Source organism: Aythya marila (genome assembly GCF_965140915.1).
Source record: "Aythya marila genome assembly, chromosome: 5".
In the NCBI taxonomy this organism is placed as follows: Eukaryota; Metazoa; Chordata; class Aves; order Anseriformes; family Anatidae; genus Aythya; species Aythya marila.
Genome location: NC_139046.1, coordinates 4,229,431 through 4,250,298, shown reverse-complemented (window position 1 = coordinate 4,250,298; position 20,868 = coordinate 4,229,431). Strand labels below are relative to the sequence as shown.

Here is a 20,868-nt window from a genome sequence, read left to right as displayed (position 1 = left end):
AAACGTGAGGACATAGCGCCAACTGTACAATGTGGTAGAGGTGTCTCCTTTATAAGACTAGGCTTTGTACCCATACTAGTCACAGACAGGAGGCAAATCCAGAATCAAAAACACGTGTAGGCAACACCAGAAAGCAAAAAAATGACACAAGGGAAGGGCTGGTTCAGCCCACCTTAACATCTTTTTGCCTACAGGTGTGTTGCAAACAGCTGGAAGACTTTTTCTGCTGGCATTCTTCACTGATAAACCCTACCTTCAGCAAGGTGCTCAGGCTCAGTGCCACGCTCCATTCACACAGGCTGGAGTACCAGGAAAGAAGGCTGCATCTTCCCAAAGCATCGAGTTGACGTGTGCTATCACTACTAACAAACAAGAATTAAGCGCTTTAAAGGGCAGCATTAACTCGATAATAAATGAGGATAAAACAGCCTTAATTTCGTTTGAACTGGATAATAAAAAGTTCCTGACTTCTTAGGAAAAATCTGTTCTCAAGCAACCTTGTAATCACAGTTGAAGAACAGCCTGCTGTTAAGATGGAGCATGAAATAGCTTCAACAAGATGCTGCTTTCAGCAACAAAAAAAAACAAATCTTAATAGCCTAGAAAGTCATTCCTGGTTTTATAGGCACATTTTTAAGTAGAGCCAAGTGGACTTTCATAGCATCTCCTCATTTATAAATTCCAATTGAAAATGGAAACTATGAAGCCCTGGTTCTGCCAAGGGGGGAAAGGCGCAGTTATTTGGCTCTGCATGGGAAGTGCATCAGGCAGAGGCAACAAAGCCTTACATTTATCATACTTGTTTACTCGGAGTAAACAGTCTGTTTTCCATATTTAAAAAAATAAACAAACTGTCTTCTACTTCTACATGTGACCTACTGCCTGTACATGCCAAAGGGATTACAGCTTAGCTTCCCAAATGCACCCGGTTTCCCTTTTTTTTTTTTGTCCTCCCTCCATAACAAGCATTAAACCCACAGATGTTTGATGCTGTGATTTGCTTCGACTTACACGGATCTTAACTTCCTGAGTTTGAGATTCCTGCCCTCTGATTTTACACCAGGACCAAGCTGCTGTGAATGCAGCCGACAGCTGAGCACAGATCTGCACTCCTGCAAACCTGAGAAAGTCAGAAGTCCTCCAAGGAACATGACAGTCACAGAGAACTCACTGGGATGTGTTTTGTTTCCCAGTGTAAATGAAGCACAACCTTTGCTCTACCCAGCTTTCATACATAAATTCATTGAAAAAAAATCCACCCATCTTTCCTCGGATGTAACCTTTCCTGCGATTTTTTTTCCTACCCCGCAGTTCATGTTCTATTCAGACACAATATTCCCGGTGTCTGATTAATCTCCCCACAAGCTCTGAGCTGGCACTTATCACATTCTTGATATGTAGCATCTAAGATCTAACAGCATCGAAGCTCAAAGGTGCCCAAGAAGCCACCATCAATATCAAATACACACACACACATTTATGTATCGGTTTCTCCAGAACAGCAGCCTTCCAGCTATGACTGCCGAAGCAAATGATTCCCTGGGAGAATCGTGACCTTGAACACATTTAACGGGTGGCTACCAGTCTTTGCTATGCTGTCCTTTAAACAAAGCCTGAAGTACGTTTTCCAAATAAGGTTCAAAAGTCAAAAATACGGTTCAAAAGCAGAACCCAGGGTACCGAAGCGGTTTCACTAATATATACAGCAAAGCATGGCAAAGAAAATTACAAGAATCACGAAAACAAAGCCTCGGGGCTCGCGTCCAGCAGCAAACCCAAGCAAGTGCAGCAAAAGCCAGGACCACTCCTCCTGCTGCCTTCACCGTAAGCAGAAGGAGATGGACACCAAGGACGAGCAGAGAGAATGATGCTCCTGCACCCAACAGAGCTGCTGGCTCCCTGCAGCAGCTTTTCTTGCTGTGCAGGTCGGGAAGATTAACAAAAGAGTTCTAAGAAAAGCCAAACAGATAATTTAACAACTGGAAGCGTACTTGGAAGTAGGAAACACTTAAAGGACTTTATTTAGCTCATCACGAAGGTAGTGATTAAGGAGGAACTCTGATCAGTCAGAAAAAGCCGGTGTGAGAAAGAAGAGTCTAAAAATGAAGGTCCCTTCAGATTAACACAAAAGGCACGCTTCAAGTCTAAATTGCTCAAAGTACGGAGCAGCCCATCAATCAGAACTTGCCAAAGATTATCATCGAATTTATCGCTGTAAACATAAATCAGAATTTTATTTTTTGAAGAAGGTTAAACTGAAGCAGAGCTGCAGTCTCTTTGTCCAAGGATGTCCAATGGCCCACACCAAACAGAGCTGCAGAATAACTCACAGCAGCTCCTTGGGCAACCCTGTTAACAAGTTCACTCATTCATTTACTGCAATGAAAATTTATACGTGAATATTGACAGATTTCAAAGTGGCCACTGTAACAAGACTGAGTGACAATCCTTATTTTTGTTCTGCAAAATAAAGTTCAGATTGGATACTGCAAAATCCACGAAGTCTGTAAGAAAGTTTCCCTCAACGTGCTGGACCTCCTTGCTAAGGAATAGCCAACAGGAGTGTTTGTTAGTGAGAAATATCATACCTGCACACAAACACTGCTCAGAAACCCCTAGAATTGGTGGCAGGACACCAAACTCAGCTCATCTAATGTCAGGGCTCAAATCTTTCACTGCGAGAGAACTCAGCCACTAAGACACGTGCTGCTTTGGTGCTCCTCCTCCAGCTGACCCCACTGCCCACACCGCTCACCTGAGAGGTCCCAGCTGCTCACCAACACCGTGAAACGCTGGAGAAGCCTGCAAAAGGTGCATGCACGGCCTAAGGTAGGTGCTGACATAGTCCAAAGGCAGAGATCTTGCAAGCAGCAGCCACAAACCCAATGGTGAACACCATGCCCACACTGCCGTGGGCCACAGGAGAGGCAACTTGAGGGAGCCGCTTGGTTTTGTCCAGCCCAAAGCCAAACCTTGACCCATCCTGAGTCTCTGACCAGGCACACCAAACAATTCCCTAACACCACGACACCCTGTGTTCAGCATCTCCTTCCCAATAAGCACTTAATGGAATACTACTTCAAAGGAACTTCAAATAATGCTCAAAAAAAAAAAAAAAAAAAGACTCCAAGTGTTTCTACTTCAAGAAATCCACAGCCTTTTGTGAACAGATGATGCTACAAGCAGATGTACACAGCCAGATGATCTCTTCTTTACCAGCCATCTTGACCTGCCTGGCTTGATTTATATAAACGGGGTTTGTTCGCGACAGCATTGATTATGTAAACCTCAGCAAAACCTTAACCAAACACGGACTGCCACAGCACTTACAGAAAGCACGTAACGGGCTACTGGGGGAAGTGATTAGAAGCACATTTGCTGCAATGACCAACTGCAGACACCTGGATTCACCCTCTGCAAAGCACAGACAGGATCACAGCCACCACGAGACAACTCAGCAAGGTGTCCAGGTGGGAGACCCACCAGGGGATACCTCCCCCTTGATGTCAACACCAAGCATCGAATCATCTTTAATATTAAAGCAGAGTAAGTGCAGAAGACGAAGGGAAAGTTTTATTATCCTAAAAACCCAGCTCTCAGCATTTTGCCAGCTCAGTCAATTTCTTTGTTCATCATCATTTTCCCCCACCCAGTGTAAAGGTCTCACAGCTCAAGACAGAAGTTATTCATCAGCATCACAACCAACACTTTTTTTTTTTTTTTTTAAACACTCCAAAGTATCTCAGAACAACTTTTTTTGGTCAAATTAGCTGTGAGGTCATGCTATCAGTTACAACAAGAGCTGCAAGGCCAAGCTTTTGCAGTTGATGGGTCTCGGTCTCCCTTTGACGAGCAGAGCAGATTTATCCTGTCTTATCTACACTGAACTCCAGATTGAAAGATTTTTAACTACAAAACAGGTATTTATAATTTTTTTTTAAATGCTACTGAACAGATGCTTAAGCTGTTCCAAGAATCCCCAGCCACAAGCATTGAGTCACCAAAGGAAAAAAAAAAAAAAAAAAGAGAGAAGAGAGCAAGTTTGTCTTATTTATGGCATTACCATTTAAAACATCCGATGGGAAACGTGGCAATCAACCCCAAAAGCGTCAAAAACACCAACCCAAGTGTAATCACCGAAGTCACAGCACTCCCTGGACCGTCCCCATCACCTCCACCTCTCTCTACATCACCTCCACGGAGCACACCACGTCAGTGCACCGTGCCAGCCAGTGCCTCGCCGCGTCCCATTGCAGGCTACACAGGCAGACCGGGCACAGACACACTCAGCTGCCAGCTCACAGGCTTCCTACTACAAGGATGAGAAGATTTCTGTCTTTTTTTTAAATTACATGCAATACCTGGGCAATATAAGCTCGGTAGCTTTAGGGAACAGCTGATAGGCAAATAATAACTAGGCTCGGCGATCGGAAGTTTATTTAAATTTTATTGGCGTGTTTCAACACGCTGCAGGGAAGATCAAGACCTTGGGCAGAGCCGATAAGCCAGAGATCGATGCATTTCCATATGAAAAGAAATAATAATAATAAAAAAAAAAAAAAAAAAAAACACCAAGCACGCCGCACTTTGCTATGGTGAGACCAGAGCCAAAACATTTCATACTTCTGTACTTTCAACGGCGGCTAAAAATAGGCAAGCAACAGAAAGGAAAACGCTTCCAGCTGTGCACAAAAAAGCCTCTGCAGCACAACACCGATCTTCGGGCTCCGCTGTAATTAAAGACTCAGCGTTATGCCGAGACTTTATTGTCGGCGACGGCGTTGCCCAGCTGAGGGGACCCTCCATTTTCGCAGTTAGCACAGCGAGATCGCTCCTTTATCAGGTTTACTTTGATACGGGCGTTCTTCCTAAACTAAAATTAGTTAAATTTGAGTCTTTGGACGCTGTGTTCTTGCTGGCAGCTGAGCGTTGTCCCCCTGTGCTTGTATCTTGACCTGTATCGCCGCGAGGAGCGTCCAGCATCCCCAAAGGTTGGCCGCTCGCCTCGCTGCCACCCCAGCAGCCGCTCTGCAGAGGCGAGCCCAGCTCGGGAGGGCACCGCTCGAGCAAAACAACAACAAAAACAGCCCAAACGACCCCCCCAAAAAAAATCAAGGTTTTGACCTCCCAGCAGCTCTGGCACGGGTCCTGGGGGAGGCTGAACAACGCTTCGCACGGGGCACCGGGCTGGAAACCTGAGTGTTTCTATCTCCCCGACCCCAAAACCATCCTCCCTGACCCCAAAACCATCTCTCCATGTAACCCTACCCCTAAAAACACCCCCCCGACCCCAAAAACCCCCATCTCCAACCCAAACCCATCCCTCCACGACCCCCAAAGCCCCCAAACCACCCCCCCCACAGCATCGGCGAAGGAAAAAAAAAATTAAATAAAACCAAATAAATTAATAAAGGGGGGGGGGGGTGGGACGAGGATGATGATGATGATGAAGGAGGGATGAAGCATCGCAGCCCCCCTCCCCAAAAACCAGCCCCCAGCCGCAGCTCACCCCAGCACCACCAGCTCCCCGTACTTGACGGGCTCCTTGTTGGGGGCGCAGTGCTCCTCCTGGCTGGGGGAGAACATGGGGGCGCCGCGAGGTCTCGCCCCTTTTCTTACTCCCCTTCTTCTTCTTCCTCCCCTTCCTCCTCCTCCTCCTGCGCGCTCCCCCCCTCCCGCCGGGGCCGGTCCCAGCCCCGCTCTGAGCCCGCGGCCGCCCGGCGCCGGCCACTACACCCCGGGGGAGGGGGGGGGGAGCGCCCGCGGGGCGTACCAAGTGCGGGGGAGGGGGAGGAGCGACGCGGCCGCCCGTTCGCCGCCCGCTGAGGGGGTGGGGTTTGAAGGAGGTGCTGGTGCCTCCCCCCCCCCCCTTTTCTCAGGGAGTGGTGGTGGTACGGGCGCGGTGTGTTATGTAAACATAGAGTAAAGGGGAGGGGGCTGCGCTTAAAGGGGCCGCGCACTGTGGGTGTGGGGGGTGCAGATCCCCTTCTGGTCGCAGGATCACCAGTGGGACTTGATCCCTTCAGGATCCCGCACAGCCCACAGCCCCAGATCACCAGATCCACACATCCCAACCCCAGGCACCTCAGGCCGTCCCGTCATGGTCCCATGTCTCATGTCCCGCCATCACCAGGCCTTGTGCAGCACAAAACTGGGCCAAAAAGGCAGTGGGGTGCAAAAAAAACACCCCAAATTTTCTGTAGGGACAGTGGGGTGCAAAAAAAAACACCCTACATTTTCTATAATGACACCTAAGGGCTCGACACCGTGCGCTGCTCACCAAGCAGCCCTCACTCACGCCCATTGTTTGGTTTCCTTCAGTACCCAACCAAGGAGAAAACCCACAAAATTAGCCCCAAAATGATGCCTGTGGAGGATGGGAATTCTCACTGGCTCTAAATCCAGGTTTCCGCACCCTGTTTGAGGACAAAGAAAAGTAACTGCAGCAGCCGCGACGCTGCTTGTGGCCGATCTGATCCCTGGGCTGGGATCCCCCATGGGTTGGGATCCCCCCTTGGTCCAGATCCCCTGTGGTCCCAGGATCCCCCATGGGCCTTGATCCCCTCAGGGCCAGGATCCCACACAGCCCACAGCCCCAGATCACCAGATCCACCCAGCCCAGCTCCTGGCACCTCAGGCCGTCCCGTCATGGTCCCATGTCTCATGTCCCGCCATCACCGGGCCTTTTGCGGCACAAAACTGGGCCAAAAAGGCAGCAGGGTGAAAAAAAAAAGCACCCCAAATTTTCTGTAGGGACAGTGGGGTGCAAAAAAAAACACCCTAAATTTTCTGTAGTGACACCCAAGGGCTCGCCACCCTGCGCTGCTCATGGCCGTGGCAGCCCCCAAGCACACCCATTGTTCGCTTTCCTTCAGTACCCAACCAAGGAGAAAACCCACAAAATTAGCCCCAAAATGATGCCTGTGGAGGACGGGAATTCCCGCTGGCCCTAAATGGAGGTCCCCGCACCCTGTTTGAGGACAAAGAGAAGTAATTTCAATGGCCTTGATGCTGCTTGTGGCCCTCGCTGGAAATCTTCCCCAGTCGGAGCCATGGGCTGGGGAGCGAGCCCTGCTCCTCCTGCCGGGAGCTTTCCCCTGGCTGAAATTGTATTTAGCTATTAATTTTCCTGGTAATGCTATTTTTCTGCCGTTTCTGGTGAAGAGGTGAAATGGAAAAATCCAGCCAATCTTGCAGGGCTGCAGGATGGAGATCTTCCCAGGGGCTGTGCGAAGAAGACAAGGTTTTATTAAAGACAGAGAGCTGAATTATTACAGATTTATCTTCTTTATTGCCCTAACAAAATAGAAAAGAAAGCCGGGCCGTAAGTCACTGTCAAAGAAAACAAATACAGCTTGGAAAACAGTGTGAAAAACAATCCTCCTGGCTGCATCCTCTTCGAGTCCTTCCCTCTCTCCCCCCGAACACAAGGCCTTCGTGTTAGCTTTGCTTTCACACGGCATAAACAAGCTGAAATTGTCTTCCAAGGAGTGCTTTGAAACAGTTTCAGGCTTCCTGTAAGCCCAAAGTCCCGCTGTCCGGCTGGATTTACAGCGTTTTGTCCTGCCCCCATGCCCCCCATGCCCTGTGGGGATGGAGGATGAGGAAGGACCTTGAAGATCTTTCATTGCCTGTTTCCTTCTTTCTCATTTTCTAACACTGTGCACTTTGGGGAGAAGAGGCCAAAATGGACAGAGCCTTGCACAGAGAGGTTCGTGAATGCTATCGCAGTGCAATGAATGAAGAAAATACACCGGTTTGCATTACTGGAAAAAAAAAAAAAAAAAAAAAAAAAAAAAAAAAAAGAAAAGACAAGTGCAGGGCTGAGAAAAAGAGCTGAGCAGGCTTCAGGGAGGTGTATTTGGTGAGATAACCCCTGGGCTTTGGGTTAATGCAGTTTTTTTCCCTTGGAAATGCGACTGTCTGTTGTTTTGACAGTGACTTATGTTGCAGCGAGGGGTGAGTGGCAGTAACAGCCTCTTCATTTGGCAGTCCCATGTCGGTTGTTTTATGCTGGAAAATGGAGAGGGGAGGCGCAGCCCCAGCCCCACAAGGTGTTAAAGGGTCTTTCTTCCTAAAGCGCTGGTTTTCTCATTGCAGCTCCCAAGGACCCACTGCTCCCAGCACTGGAAACCTGCTTTTAATTTTCTAATGAGAGCAACGAGGTGGAGACAGGGGCAGGGAGCTGCTTTGCCATATCCATGCTTTGCACATCTCCATGTCCCACACCAACACCAACACCAGCGCTTCCTAGAGCTCCAAAAATTCCTTTTTGCAACTGGAGCAAACAAACCGTAGCTGGCATTTTTCCCCAAGTCCATTGAAAGAATGGAGAAATGTACCTACAGCTGCATTCAATTATTTTTAAGCTCGAATTGTCTTGCGCTCTCGCCTTTGGGATGGCTCCACATAGCTTCTCGGGGCAGCTTTTTTGGGGAGCATCCCCTGAAGTGAGAATTGATGATGACTTCGAGCCCCTTCCTTGCAAAAGGCAGCTCATTCCCGGCTTTATCATGAGCAGCTGCTTGGCCAGGGCAGCAGCTTGCAGGAGGGCTATCCAGCAAAGCCAGGAGAGCATTAAAATCAGTGTCTGAAAAAATCCTAGACACGGAGAAATAATGCGTGCCCATTTGTTTTTAAAATGTAGTAAAAAGTTATTTTAAATACAGGAAGATTAATAAGGCTCTAATTCAGCAAAGTACTTACAGATGTGCTGGACTCAGAGTAAGTACTTCAGTGCTTTCATGAATTGGGGCTTAGGGAACCAGCTTGAAATATAAAGTATTGAAAGACATCAATAGCCCTCCCACCATACGTGTGGCTCATGTTGAACATCCCAGCTCTGGCAATGAACAGGGGCACAGGTTTCCATCACCAACCCAATGGTCCTGCAGGGCCAGGTCTGTGTTCAGCTTTTGGGGTGATGGCTGGTAAGGATGTGCTGCTGGGCTTAGCATGGCACCAGGACCCTTCCAGTCCCCTGCTTTACATGCGGGGTTTGGTGCCCAACCCAGACTGAAACAGGTTTGCATTTCTTTACAATGTTTGGGAAGACGTTTGTACGCTTTGGACCCGGTAATGTCTTAATTTTCATTTCATAATTTCATTAATTTTTCATTTACGGTAGCAGCGAAAATTTAGAAAGGGCAATGACATCATAAATAAAATGGAAGAGCTGAAAGGATAAAATGATCTCGAGTATCATGGTGGCACCTTAAGAATGTGTTACAGGCTCGTGCCTAACACATAACTCTTTCCTAAAGACCCTAAAGGAGTTTTAAAAAGCAGAGTAGCTACAGAGAGTGACAAAGGCTGTTAGGAGGCAAAAAGGCAGTCATCAAAAGGCTACATCTAAATGAGGAAGAGGGAATACAGCATAAACACTGGTGAATACAAAACCACAACAAGACAAGCAAAAAAGATGTTACAGAACAGTTTGCCAAAGGCATGGAAATGCACAGAAAAATATATCAGGGACAGGCTGGGGACAGCCCACAGTACAAGGGTGAAAGAAATGGGGATAAAAAGGGATAAAATCGTGGTGGCTCAGCTCAGTGAAGCCTCTGCACCAGGACAGGGGCTGGAGGCTCCCAGAACAAAGCTGTCTTCATCAGGGCTGGGGAACTCCTTAAATACCACTGTCAGCAGCAGAGATTTTAAAATAAACAGGTTAATTGAGAGCGGAACAGATTGCTGGGGTGAGATGTCACTGGCCCAAGGGTTGTAAAGAGGTTCAGGTATGACAGGGCTGAATTATGAACAGCGTTTGTCTCCAGCAGATGGGAAACACCAAATTTGACATCATGGGCAAGCTTGAGAGCTGTGTTCCACTCGGTCTGGCTTCTGTACCATCAAATCTGTAGGAAATGCAGTAAGAAGCAGGTAAATATGGATGCTTAGGGATGCAATTAATAAACCTGAGAGGGCAGCAGGGGCTTTTGCAGAAAGAAGTCAAAGTTTGTAAGCCATTCATTCCCTCTGAAGCAGCCAAAAAAGATGAACGCATACCTGCATTTCACGAGAGTTTTGCCACATAAGGGCTGTGAAAGAAATAAAAGCAGCATGAGATAAGAAAGTTCTTCATGGGGTAACAGCAGGAGAAACCAAAGGCTTGGAGTTCTCTTCACGGTGGGGAGAGGTTACTGCCGGGACACCGTGGTCTTCTTGTGGGACCTTGGCCGGGCAGCTCGCTTATAATGGAAATGTTTGCTGAGAAGCCAAAAATTTTAAGCTGACTGCAAAGAGTTATAGGAGGACCTAGCAAGAAAACGTCCAAGTGAAGTACACAGAGAAGATGACCTTAGCCATATCTACCTAATGACTGGCTCTAATTGAGCTATTATCATTCAGCAAAGACACGCTGAGATTTTAGTCACTATAGGTCCTTCTCTTGCAACATTAGCCCAGAGATCAACAGAAGTCTCAAAGACAAATAAAATGTGCCAAGGAGCTCCTGTACGTAAACGTGTCTGTCTTTTCCAACAGCATGGGTTATCCTGAGAAAATCTGCGATGTCCCTGGCTGGGTGGTCCCCATCCCTTTCCCTATGGGGTAGAGCCAAGGGCATTGCTCTGCCTCGTGCCCCAGCAGCTCACCCGTGTAGTTCCTCTCCTGAGGGGCTAGCTAAGGGGGAATAAACACATTTTGTATGAGTCTGCCAAAATCAGAAGCAGCAGCAACCCGGCTCTCAGCATCGCCTCTCAATATGGGTCCGCCTGCAGCCCCAGAGCTGACCCCCTCTCACATCACCACGTCCCCTCTGTGGGATGCTCTCTCCCACCCCAGTTTCTCACCCATGAATGGACTTTCCCTGTCCAAGATGTTGCCCTTTTTCCTATTAACATCCTCTCTGTTTAAAAGTTAACACTAACACAGCGATGGTGGGAGGTAGGGAACGGGGACAGCTTCCCTTGAATTTCCTTGGACCCGATTTAGGGAAAATTCTGCTGCTCCAACCTTCATCCCAACAGACAAAGCTGGTGATCGACCGGTTCCCAGGATTAGATCACACTGTCCTAGTGCAAAAACCATCCCCAGCAATGACACTTCCCCCTGGGAAGGCCCGGAGAGGAGCTCCAGCAGCAGATGGCTGGGTCCACATCCACAAAGAGACAATCAGCCAGCCCATAAATCAACCAGACCTCATCCACTGGCCTTAATGAGAATGCCCAAATCACTGCAGGATATAAGGGGGGGAGAGGAGCTCCTCTTTTCTAGCTGGGATGCGATGGGAGCTCTGCTATGCCAGCAGGGTGAACCTCAGACCCCAAACTTTCACAGTTTGCAGCCGCTGAAGGATTTCACCCAGCAGCAATTCAGGAACACCCACAAAGCCACTTAAAATCAAGCACCGTTTGCACATATTTCCGCGACAGAGAATGAAATGCGCTTTAGAAATTATTGCATATTAGAAAGGAGAGAGGGTCCCCTGGCTGCCGTTCAGGCAGCGGATCACCAGCACGTTGCAGCAGCAGCCTCCAGCACGATCCCACACGCTGCTCCCCAGCAGAGAGCAGCTCCCAAAGCCCCCAGGGACCCACGGGGTCCTGCTCATCCTGCAGGACCACGCCGTCCTTGTCTCACTTATACATGCACCTGATTTTACAAGGAAAAAAATAACATCATTTTGCTGAGGTCTGTGGGATCTGTGGTTAATAGATCCTACTCCCAATTTCGGACTTCTCCGGCAGCAAGAGCTCACAGCTAATCAGTTTTCTCCCCTGCATCTGCTTAGGGTAAAGAGGGGCTGGGTCATAGCTGAATATGTTAAAAGCAGCGTTTGGTCTGCAAAGTATATACATCAGTGAAGTCCTGTAACCACCTCCTAGCATCTGACATTCTTTTCATTACTATAATTTACTAAGTGAGTGCATTGCCAGGTGCTCCTGGCAGGCATCCAGGCTGCCTTCAGCCAGGCAATGGATAAACTCAAAAAAAAAAAACACAAACCACGCAACCACACTGAAACCCCAAAAACCTTGAAATCTAAGCACGAGGAAAGAAATTAAAACAAACAAAACCCCAGCGAAAGCAAACAACAGATGGGCACAGATGTCAGGAAGATGTAGCCAAAGGAACAATGTCCTGCAGCATCCTGTTAAGGCACCGCGCAAGGGCAGCCCCCAGCACTGCCTTCCTCCTGGCCGTGGGAGCGTCTGCAGTTATCGATGGTGGCTTCTCCTACACCTTCAGGCTGTGGGCAATTATGAAGTCGTTAGCTTTGTAAGCTGCAAGGATCACCATCAGCGTGGGGATCAGCCGAGCCGCCGGTTGAGTTGTCATTATTATGGGCACTTCAGCAGATGGATGGCCGAAAAGTGTATTTCTCAGCAATAAGGTAATGACTGGGAAATGCGATTCTGGTAGCCCCCTGATTGCTGCCGGCTTTTGCTGGCATCATTAGGAGATGAAGATGCCTCGTACCTCATCAGATAACGACTTTCCTTAACAAGGGAGCGGAGTTATTTTGGAAGAGGGTGAGAACCCCGCACCTTTAGGGCCAGCAAAAAGGCACGGCCGTAAGCTGCTCTGCTGAGATTTACCAGTGATGTTAAACTGGGGAAGATTTTGTATGGGAACATGAGAAGAAGCTCACGAGACCATGAGAAAAAAAGACCATGAGACTTTTTTTTTTTTTTTTTTTTTTGACAGTAAGAGACGCAAGATGAATGAAAAAAGCCTTTGAGCTGAAAGAAAATCAACACGGATTCATTGCTAAGTGTTAGTGGCCGTAGATATAGCAGACGTCCAACCAAAGCAATGAAAAATCCATTATTGAAGGGGTAGAAAGAACAGGCAGCCGCTTGCTAATAAAAATCACCTTCTGGAATGAAAGACTCCCTGTTTCAGATATTTTAGTCAAAAATGAGGCTGCCGGTCATTTTTTCATGCAAGAGAAAGCACCTGTATCCGTCCCATCTGGACAGCGAGCACCCACGGAGCCGGTGGCAAACCCTCACTGACCTCACGGGGAAGGATGGGGTCCTACCAAAGGGTGAAACCCCCCCCAGGCAGCACCCACAGCCCCCTGCCCAGCTGAATATTTGGCAAAAACACCCCAAACGTGCCCTGAGGAAAACACACGTGGACCATTCTCCTCTCTGCGGGCTGTAAAACCCAGTGCAGGAGAGGTGCTGAGGCTGATGGTAGGAACACGCTGGCATCTTTATTAGGAAGAGCAGGACCTGACAGCCCTGCGTGAGTTACTTGGTGCTGCGATCGTGGGATTTTGGGAACAGATGGGAGCGGGGCCACGGGAAGCCTCCCTCGCCCAGGAGCTGGCCCAATGTGCAACCCGCATGGCCGGACCCGCAGCTCGCCCCATCTGCAGCAGCCAAAAATCCAGGTGAGCTGCCAGCCCCCGCCTGCAAACCTTTACGTTTGCCACACGCAGCCCATCGGTAACTCGAGGGTGTGAAAGGAGCATATGGAGGCTGGGGCGAGCGGAACAAAGGCAGAAGCCGCGGGCGATTTCCAGGATCAGGAACAGAAAAGGGTCCCTCACCATGCAGAGGTCACTGCCTGAGCACGGCGAGACATTTAAATATTTCAGCGCGTGCTGGATCCTCTCCGAAACGTCTGTGTGTGAGCAGGAGCTCCTCTGAGCTGCAGCAGTGTCTGGGGTAAGATAAGGGAGCAAGGAACAAGTGCAGATGTCCCTGCTTGGCACCATGTGAGAACTTTAAAGCATCCCAGGGGTTTCTTTTCTCCCCGAGTTTACTGTGCCAATACCCTGAGCCCTGGGTACACCGTGCAGTTTCCAGCACAAAGCCGAGATAAATGTTTTTTTGCCTCCCCAAATCCACGTGGGATCCGTGCCATGGCTGCTGGCACCGATGGATGTGCCCACAGGGGATGGGTGCTGCGGGGTGTCACCTCCACCACGGCCACCCCGTCACCTCCCCTGTGCCCGTGGGACATGGCAGGGTGAAGGAGACAACGTTGTACACTTTTTCCCTCCTCCTCCTCCTCCTCCTCATCTTTTTCCTCCTCCTCTTCGCAACTGTGCAGCAGTGAGAAGGGACATTGTCAGGCAGCCCGTGGGAAGCACAAAGCGGTGGCTGTGCCGACCTCCTTATGAAAATTCAAGGCTGTCCTCCTTTTTCCTGGAGGTTTCGGTGTTTTCGCACACACACGTATCTTTGTTGTTTCCCCACCCCAACACTGCCCTATCCAAAAGCCTCCGGAGCCAGCCCAGCCCTGCCACCCACCCAGAAAATAGCAAATTTTGATGTACACAATCAAAGCGAGGACAATTAGGGAGAAATCCTAATCATTCCTTCCTGGAAAAAAAAAACACTCTTACTGCTGTTTCCAGTGGTGCTACCAGTTAAAAACTTCAGCTGGGAGCACTGGCAACTCAGTTTTTCCCCAGATCCATCCCTTGAAGCCTCTCCTTGCTGTGAGCTGGGTTTCCCAGGAAACTACTTAACATGTGTGATTTGGAGATTTTCATTTCAATACATAATCCATGACCATGAGGTCCCTTGGCTGGAGTCCGTGACTTTTAACAAGGATTAATGATGTGGGAGCCTTCATCCAAATGCCCCAAAAGAGGGTCAGACCCGGTCGTGTGCCCTCCTAAACCTTCAAATCCCTTTTGCTTTTCTTTTTTTCAGCCCTATGCTGATTTTTTTCCACTTTCAGACATTTAAACCAAAAGTTTACACAGGTATACACAGCTTTTTTAAGATCCCTTGATTTAGCAGCCCAGCAGCTGGTACAACTCCCTGCAAGGCTCAGCTGCGTGGCAAGTTTGGGCACCCACGGGTGCTGTTGGTAAATATGGGCCGTGCAGGGGCCGTGCAGGGCTTTTCCCTTAGCCACAAGCAGGATTAAGGCCGAAGAGCTCCTTCCTGCCAAAAATCAGGGAGAATAATCCTGTCATAAGCTATTAATGTGGAGCTGTGCTGGCACTTGGCAGCAAACCACCAAACCCGCAAAGTTGTGTTTAATTTGCTGGTAGAGGACAGACCGAGCCTTCTTCGCTCAATTATACCGAGACGGTATTTCAGCACCCAGCCCTGGAAAAAAGCCACTGTGCAGCTCATGTCAGCCCCGTGTCTCCATCCTAGGGTCACCGGGATGCCCTGAGCCCCCGGTCCCCATCTCGTTGTGGCCCTACGTGCATGCCAGGGTAGCAAGGACAAGCAGCAATAACCCCGCATCCCTCCTGGGAGAAGGGCTGGGAAGGGGGATTTTTGTCTTTTACAGGGTTTCTTCGTCAGCCGCGGGCTTTGCCTGTGCCTTCCTGCTTCCCCGGCTTCCCCCTCATGCAGGATGTCCTTTCTCTCTTTTCTATTTTTACTCAAATCCCTTTAACTTCTTGACATCTTTCAGGCAGCAGCCCGGAGGAAATGGATTATCCCGGCGGTGGCACCGCGCGGCTCCAGCCCCAGGCGAAGCAGATAAAACTCCTTCTTCCCAGGGCTCGCCACATTCCTGACCTGGCCACAGCTCCTGCAAAATAGGAAATGCAGTGCCCATTAGCTTTTGTTCGGTAAAACCTGATGATTAGTCATCATATCCTTCACGTCCATGGGAAACGGCAAGAAAGGAACATCTCTTGCTGCATCGACACGTTTCAACGCACACAGCCTGGGAGGCAGCCCTTATCCTTTCATCTCAGCTTGTGGCACATCTCTTTGCTTGCTCAAGGCCCGGCAGAGTCAGGAATCTGCTTCCCTGCCCCTGCAGTCAGCCTCCAGCGCGTGGTGACAGCCAGCAGGACACACAGATGCAGAGGGTTTTTTTTTTTTTTTGCAAACTGCAGTGACTGAAGCCGGGGCTGCCGCTGGTGTTAATTTTTCCCCACGCTCGCTATGCAAAATACGAGCTTGATATTTCCCTCTTTTTGTTCTGCGACTGCAGGGCCCAATTTTCTTTCTTTTTTTTTTAATTTTTTATTTTTTAATTTTGAACAGAACAGCTGTTGTGTCCCTCTTTTCCTTTGTTTGCAGCACGCAGGGATGTGCAGAACAGCCACTGCCTTAAGAGCGTTTAAAGGCAGCACCGGGAGAAACTCCAGAGCGGCTCCAGGGAGAGCTCCCACGTTCCTGAGATTCCTCATCCAACGCTCCGCAGACAGGCTCGCAGTTTTATTTGCAAAAACTGGGAAAGCTTCCAGCTCCCAGCCTGTAAAGCCTCCCACTAAAATATAAAATAAAATCAAGGAAAACAGGAAAATCACATTTTCCCCCACCACGGAGCGAGAGCCTTGCGAGCAGCGAAGCCCCTGCCGATGTGCCCCGGTGAAACACCGCGCTGCGAGTGCTCACCACTGATACATTGCTTCCCAGCGAGGGTGCAGGGCTCAGGAATTCAATTTGCAAGCACTGCTCTGGGTTGTGTCTCTTCATGCTCTTCGTCGGCAGGAAAATTCATGATGGGAATACACAGCGCGTGCTGGGAGCCCGGACAGAGCAGGGGCCCTCAGCTGAGCTCTCACACATGTGAGCAACAGCAAGGGTGCTTCTGCAGGGTTTTGCACCATGGGTTCAGAGCTTTGTAGCACACTTGATTTTTGTTCCTTCCTGTTTTATAGAATCATAAAATCACCGACTCATTTAGGTCAGAAAAGGCCCTTAAGATCACCATGTCCGACCATCAGCCTAACACTGCCAAGCCCACCACTGACCATGCCCCTAAGCACCACGTCCCCATGTCCCTTAAATACCTCCAGGATGGGGACTCCATCCTTGGGCAGCCTGTTCCTGATCCCAACCACTCTGTGAAGAAGTTTTTCCTCATGTCCAATCTCTTATCTCGCCAGAGCTCAGAAAGGCTTTGACCTTGAGAGCACACAGCTGCCCTTCTCTCAACGTACCTCCCTTGGTCAGTTGGTGACACCAAAGAGAGAAATAAAAACCCGAACCAATGGGCAATACGTGGTTTTAACCTAATTTGAAACATCCCAAGCAGATGATGCAGAGAAATCTGAAATCTGTAATCAGATCTGCGGTGAGGTGCATTCATTTAACTGCAGATAAGCCAGGTTAGTGATGGAGAGGCTGCAGAGGCTGGCCGAGATGAGCACGTGAGGCTGGGGCTCCTCCGTGGCCATGGCCAAGGACGGTGTCCCGTGGCCCTGGCAGCACCAAACCCTGCACAGCTCAGCTCCAAAGGCTGGAGTTGCTGGAGGACCCCATGAGCAGCCCAGATCCTCAACGTGGAAAGATCTTCAAGATGGAAAAAATGCATTTTCCTGCCCTGTGCCTCTTCCCCAGTCCTCTCCACACCCAAACCTTTGCTCTGTCCAGATCTGGGCACCATCCTGCTGAGGACTGAAACACTCCCATCACCCCTAGGTTAAGGTTTGAACACAGATTGTGGAAAAGGAGTGAACCTGACATACCCAGATCCCGCAGGAGAACCTAGGCGCCTTCGAAAGCCTCCCCTCCTGGGTGCAGATATTGCTCTCGCTTTGATCCGAGCCGCCCGACAAACAGCACGCCGGGTCCCCCACCTCCAGAGCGAGATCCGTGCCTGCACAGTGCAGCCAAGCCCTGCTGGAGATGTTATCAGGAAAGGGAATTATTTGCTACTGGAGAATGTACTTGTGCCTCGCAGCTATTCGGCTGCACAAATATGCGGAGTGTTGCCGATAACTCACTAAGGGAAGTCTGGAAAATGGATTCTGCAACGAGATAATTCTGCTTGTAGACTTATTTTGTGTATTTCTGTTTCCTTCCTCCCCCCACCCCCCTTCAAATTTACATCTAAATGGGATCTTTGTTTTTTTTCTGAGTCAATATTTAGTCACTGGCTCCCCGTTCAAGCCTCCGAGCTCGGTTTCTCAGAGCAGAGCCTTTCCCCAGGGAGAGCGGGGTGGGGGTGAGATACTGGATCCATGCCCCACCACTCCTCCAGGTACTCACGGTCCACCCTTAGCATGACTTTTGCGCTTGGATTTATAACGAGTGAGCCAAACCTCCTTACTACAAGCACCCAGAAATGAAAGCCACATCCCGTGTGCTGATATCAGTGGTATTTGGTGTTACAGAGGTCTGGGATTGTGCCCACCTTTAGCACCGATGGCAGCAGCAGATGGAAGTTCACATAAATTCAGATACGGAGACACTTCTCGAAGACCCTCCTCAGACAAGAATGTGTTTCAGATCCTCTGTCTTGCAGATCCTTGCACTACTTCCAGGAAGAGTCAAGGAAACCTATCCATTAATGGATTGATTTCCACTGAGGGATCGGCCGCTCTTCGTCCACTCTTGTCAGACCAGCCGATGGGGCTCGGTTGATGTACAAGGTTCCAGCACTCATGGTCATTGCTTTTTCTTGCTTTTTGCAGTAAAGCCACAATATACTTACTTAGGTTTGCTCCTATACACAAAGGTATTATTGGCTTGTCAATATGCAAAGGTATTATTGGCTTTTCAGCAAGCTGAGCTACACCCACTGGAACACAAAGCACCACTTGTCATTATTTTAATGAAAGCCCCTCTTAAATCACGTACTCTAACTAGATTTAATTTACGTTTGTAAATAAGTAGATACAATACGAAGGAAAAAAAACAGATCTTCTTAGTTTCACATAGAGCATCCCCACAGACTTGTGCTGAAGCAAACACGGGTTGGGTTACAACCTACAAACTTGGCAGTTTTTCCAGCCATAAACCCAATAGGTTTTTTTTCAGTTCCACCACATGGAGAACCTGCAAGGTGTGACATCAGATGGATTTCACCAGCCCTCATGCACACAGCCACATGGACCTTTTGGGTTTGTTTCGTGTGTCCCTTGTTCTGCCTTTGCCCAAATCAGCCAGGAATGGGACTCGGCTGCACGGCAGGAGCTGACTTCCTTGGGGAGCAGAAGTTGCCAAAAAAACAGGGGTGCAGAGCTCCTGGGTGGAGACAAGGAGGTTCCAGGCACCATCTCAGTGCCCTGCCTGTGTTGCTCTGTAGAAATGTCCTCACCTGATGGGTCAACAGGAAAACAGATGTACTGGAGGGGTTAGGGAGAAAAATAGGTTGTGAGGACACCAAGAGTTGTCCAGGCCATGGATAATCCCAAGTTATCAGCCCACACAACCAGCAGGATGGAGGTGGGCTTCACTGTGACCAGAAAAGAGCAGGGAAGAGCTTGTGTGGGGACAGGGAGTGGAACAGCTGCCAGACAGCCACAAGGAGATGTGGGGTGCAGGCTACACACCATGGTGGCCAAGGAGCTGAGGAGGATCTGTGAGACGTCCACGTAGGACAAATCTGTGCTGTTGGATGACTGTTGGAGACAAGGTGTGAGCAAAGAGGACGGACCCACGTCCTGAGTCCTCCAGCTTAAACAGCTGGTAAAAAGAGGGAAGAGAATCAGCATCTTTCAAAGTGAAAAACAAGGAAAAAAAAAACATCTCACACCCTCTTTCCATGGGGAGGTTTGGTGCAGACCAGAGGGAGAAACACCCGCCCCCTTCAGCAGAGCTCTCCCAAGGACACGCATGCATATGCACACATCTTAATAGGCACACATATCCAGTTGTAACCAAAAGTAGCTTGAATCTGAGTGATACGATCTAAAAACACCAGGCTGGCACCTGGCTCCAAACCCCTTCTGCCTCCTAAGCCACTGAACGCAGCAGGGTGGTTTTGCAGCCGGGCTCAGTGTAATTCTTCTGCTTGCTGTCTTGAAAACACGCGGAGATTGAATTATATAACAATATTGTTTAAGCGCTAGCAAAATGCACAATTTGATTAATCTCAGCAATGCACCAACTCAGAGATCTAAAAAGACAGCTATGTGCATTTTAACAAAGTTAAAGCCCAAAGCTTTTCATTTCATCCTAATGGATAGCAAAGGTCATTCTCCATTTGATAAATGACGACAGCACTGCTGCATTTGTCTTCTGGCTGGCAGTGCCGGATTCCTCTGAAGCTCTTGTTAATGAGATTCCTCCTACCACAGAAACAAAATCCTCCAGTGAGGTGCTGGCACTGGATTTATCACCAAAAAAATACCAATTCTGCATGCACACAACAGGATAAATGCAACTTCCCATCGCGCTGGAAACATGCCCACGGCAGCTCTGTCCTGATGGAATGACGCTGTCCATGACATAAATCCCAAGTGGTGGGAACTAACCCTGCAATGAGACATATTTCTTTTCCCCATGACTCAGCTGAGCAACATTATTCACAAGGAACACATATCAGCAAAGAATTAAAGGGTACATTCAGTATTCCCCCCTTGGGGAAAAAAAAAATGCCTAAAATAAAGCTATCAACCCAAATCCAGGAGGGGTGATATTTATTTTGCTTGCAAAACCACCTGGCAACATCCAGAATCCAAGGGGTTCCCAAGCTGGGCCATAAATTAGCAGAGGCACGTGCACGTGCTTAATGTTGCTCCTGTGTCCTGTGCAGTGAGAGGTGGATGAATTAAAGCTGCAGGGGACAGAGAGCATCTCTTCAAAGGGTGAGCTAGGAGCCACAGGGGAGAGACCAGACAGGAGTATGGAGTGTGAGATCATGCCACAGAGGAGAAGGTCATGGTCAGAAGCTCTGGGAGCAGGCAGGGGTGCTGTACAACCCCCAGAAGAGCAAGCACTGCTTGGCAGCCCTCCTCCTTCTCTTCCTCCTCCTTCTCTTCCAGCTCAGCAGATGACCAGGGAAGCAGCAGGAGGAAAAGCCCAGGAGAAATCTCCAGAGGAGAAATCACAGCTGGAGCATCAGATGCCAAACTGGGCATGACTAACCTGACCCCAATTGTTCCCAACTCTTTACCCAAAACCATGGGTTTTGAGGGCAGCTCCAGCAAGGAGACAGACTTTTTCCGTGACTTGCTGTGTCTTCACAAGCATGTAAAAACCCCTGGTTTCTTGTGCTCTCAAAGAGATGCACACAGAGCCCCTTCCTTGGGATGGA

General features: G+C 49.0%; 1 protein-coding gene across 1 annotated transcript in view; it reads right to left on the bottom strand.

Annotated features, from left to right (window-relative positions):
• PELI2 (pellino E3 ubiquitin protein ligase family member 2) overlaps window positions 1–5,699 on the bottom strand; it is a 75,614-nt gene extending 69,915 nt beyond the window's left edge. Inside the window, exon 1 of the mRNA XM_082760843.1 lies at window positions 5,510–5,699. Within this exon, the coding sequence (XP_082616969.1) occupies window positions 5,510–5,586 (77 nt within the window). The 5' untranslated portion in view covers window positions 5,587–5,699. The remainder of the gene's footprint in view (window positions 1–5,509) is intronic.
• Window positions 5,700–20,868: the final 15,169 nt, after the last annotated feature.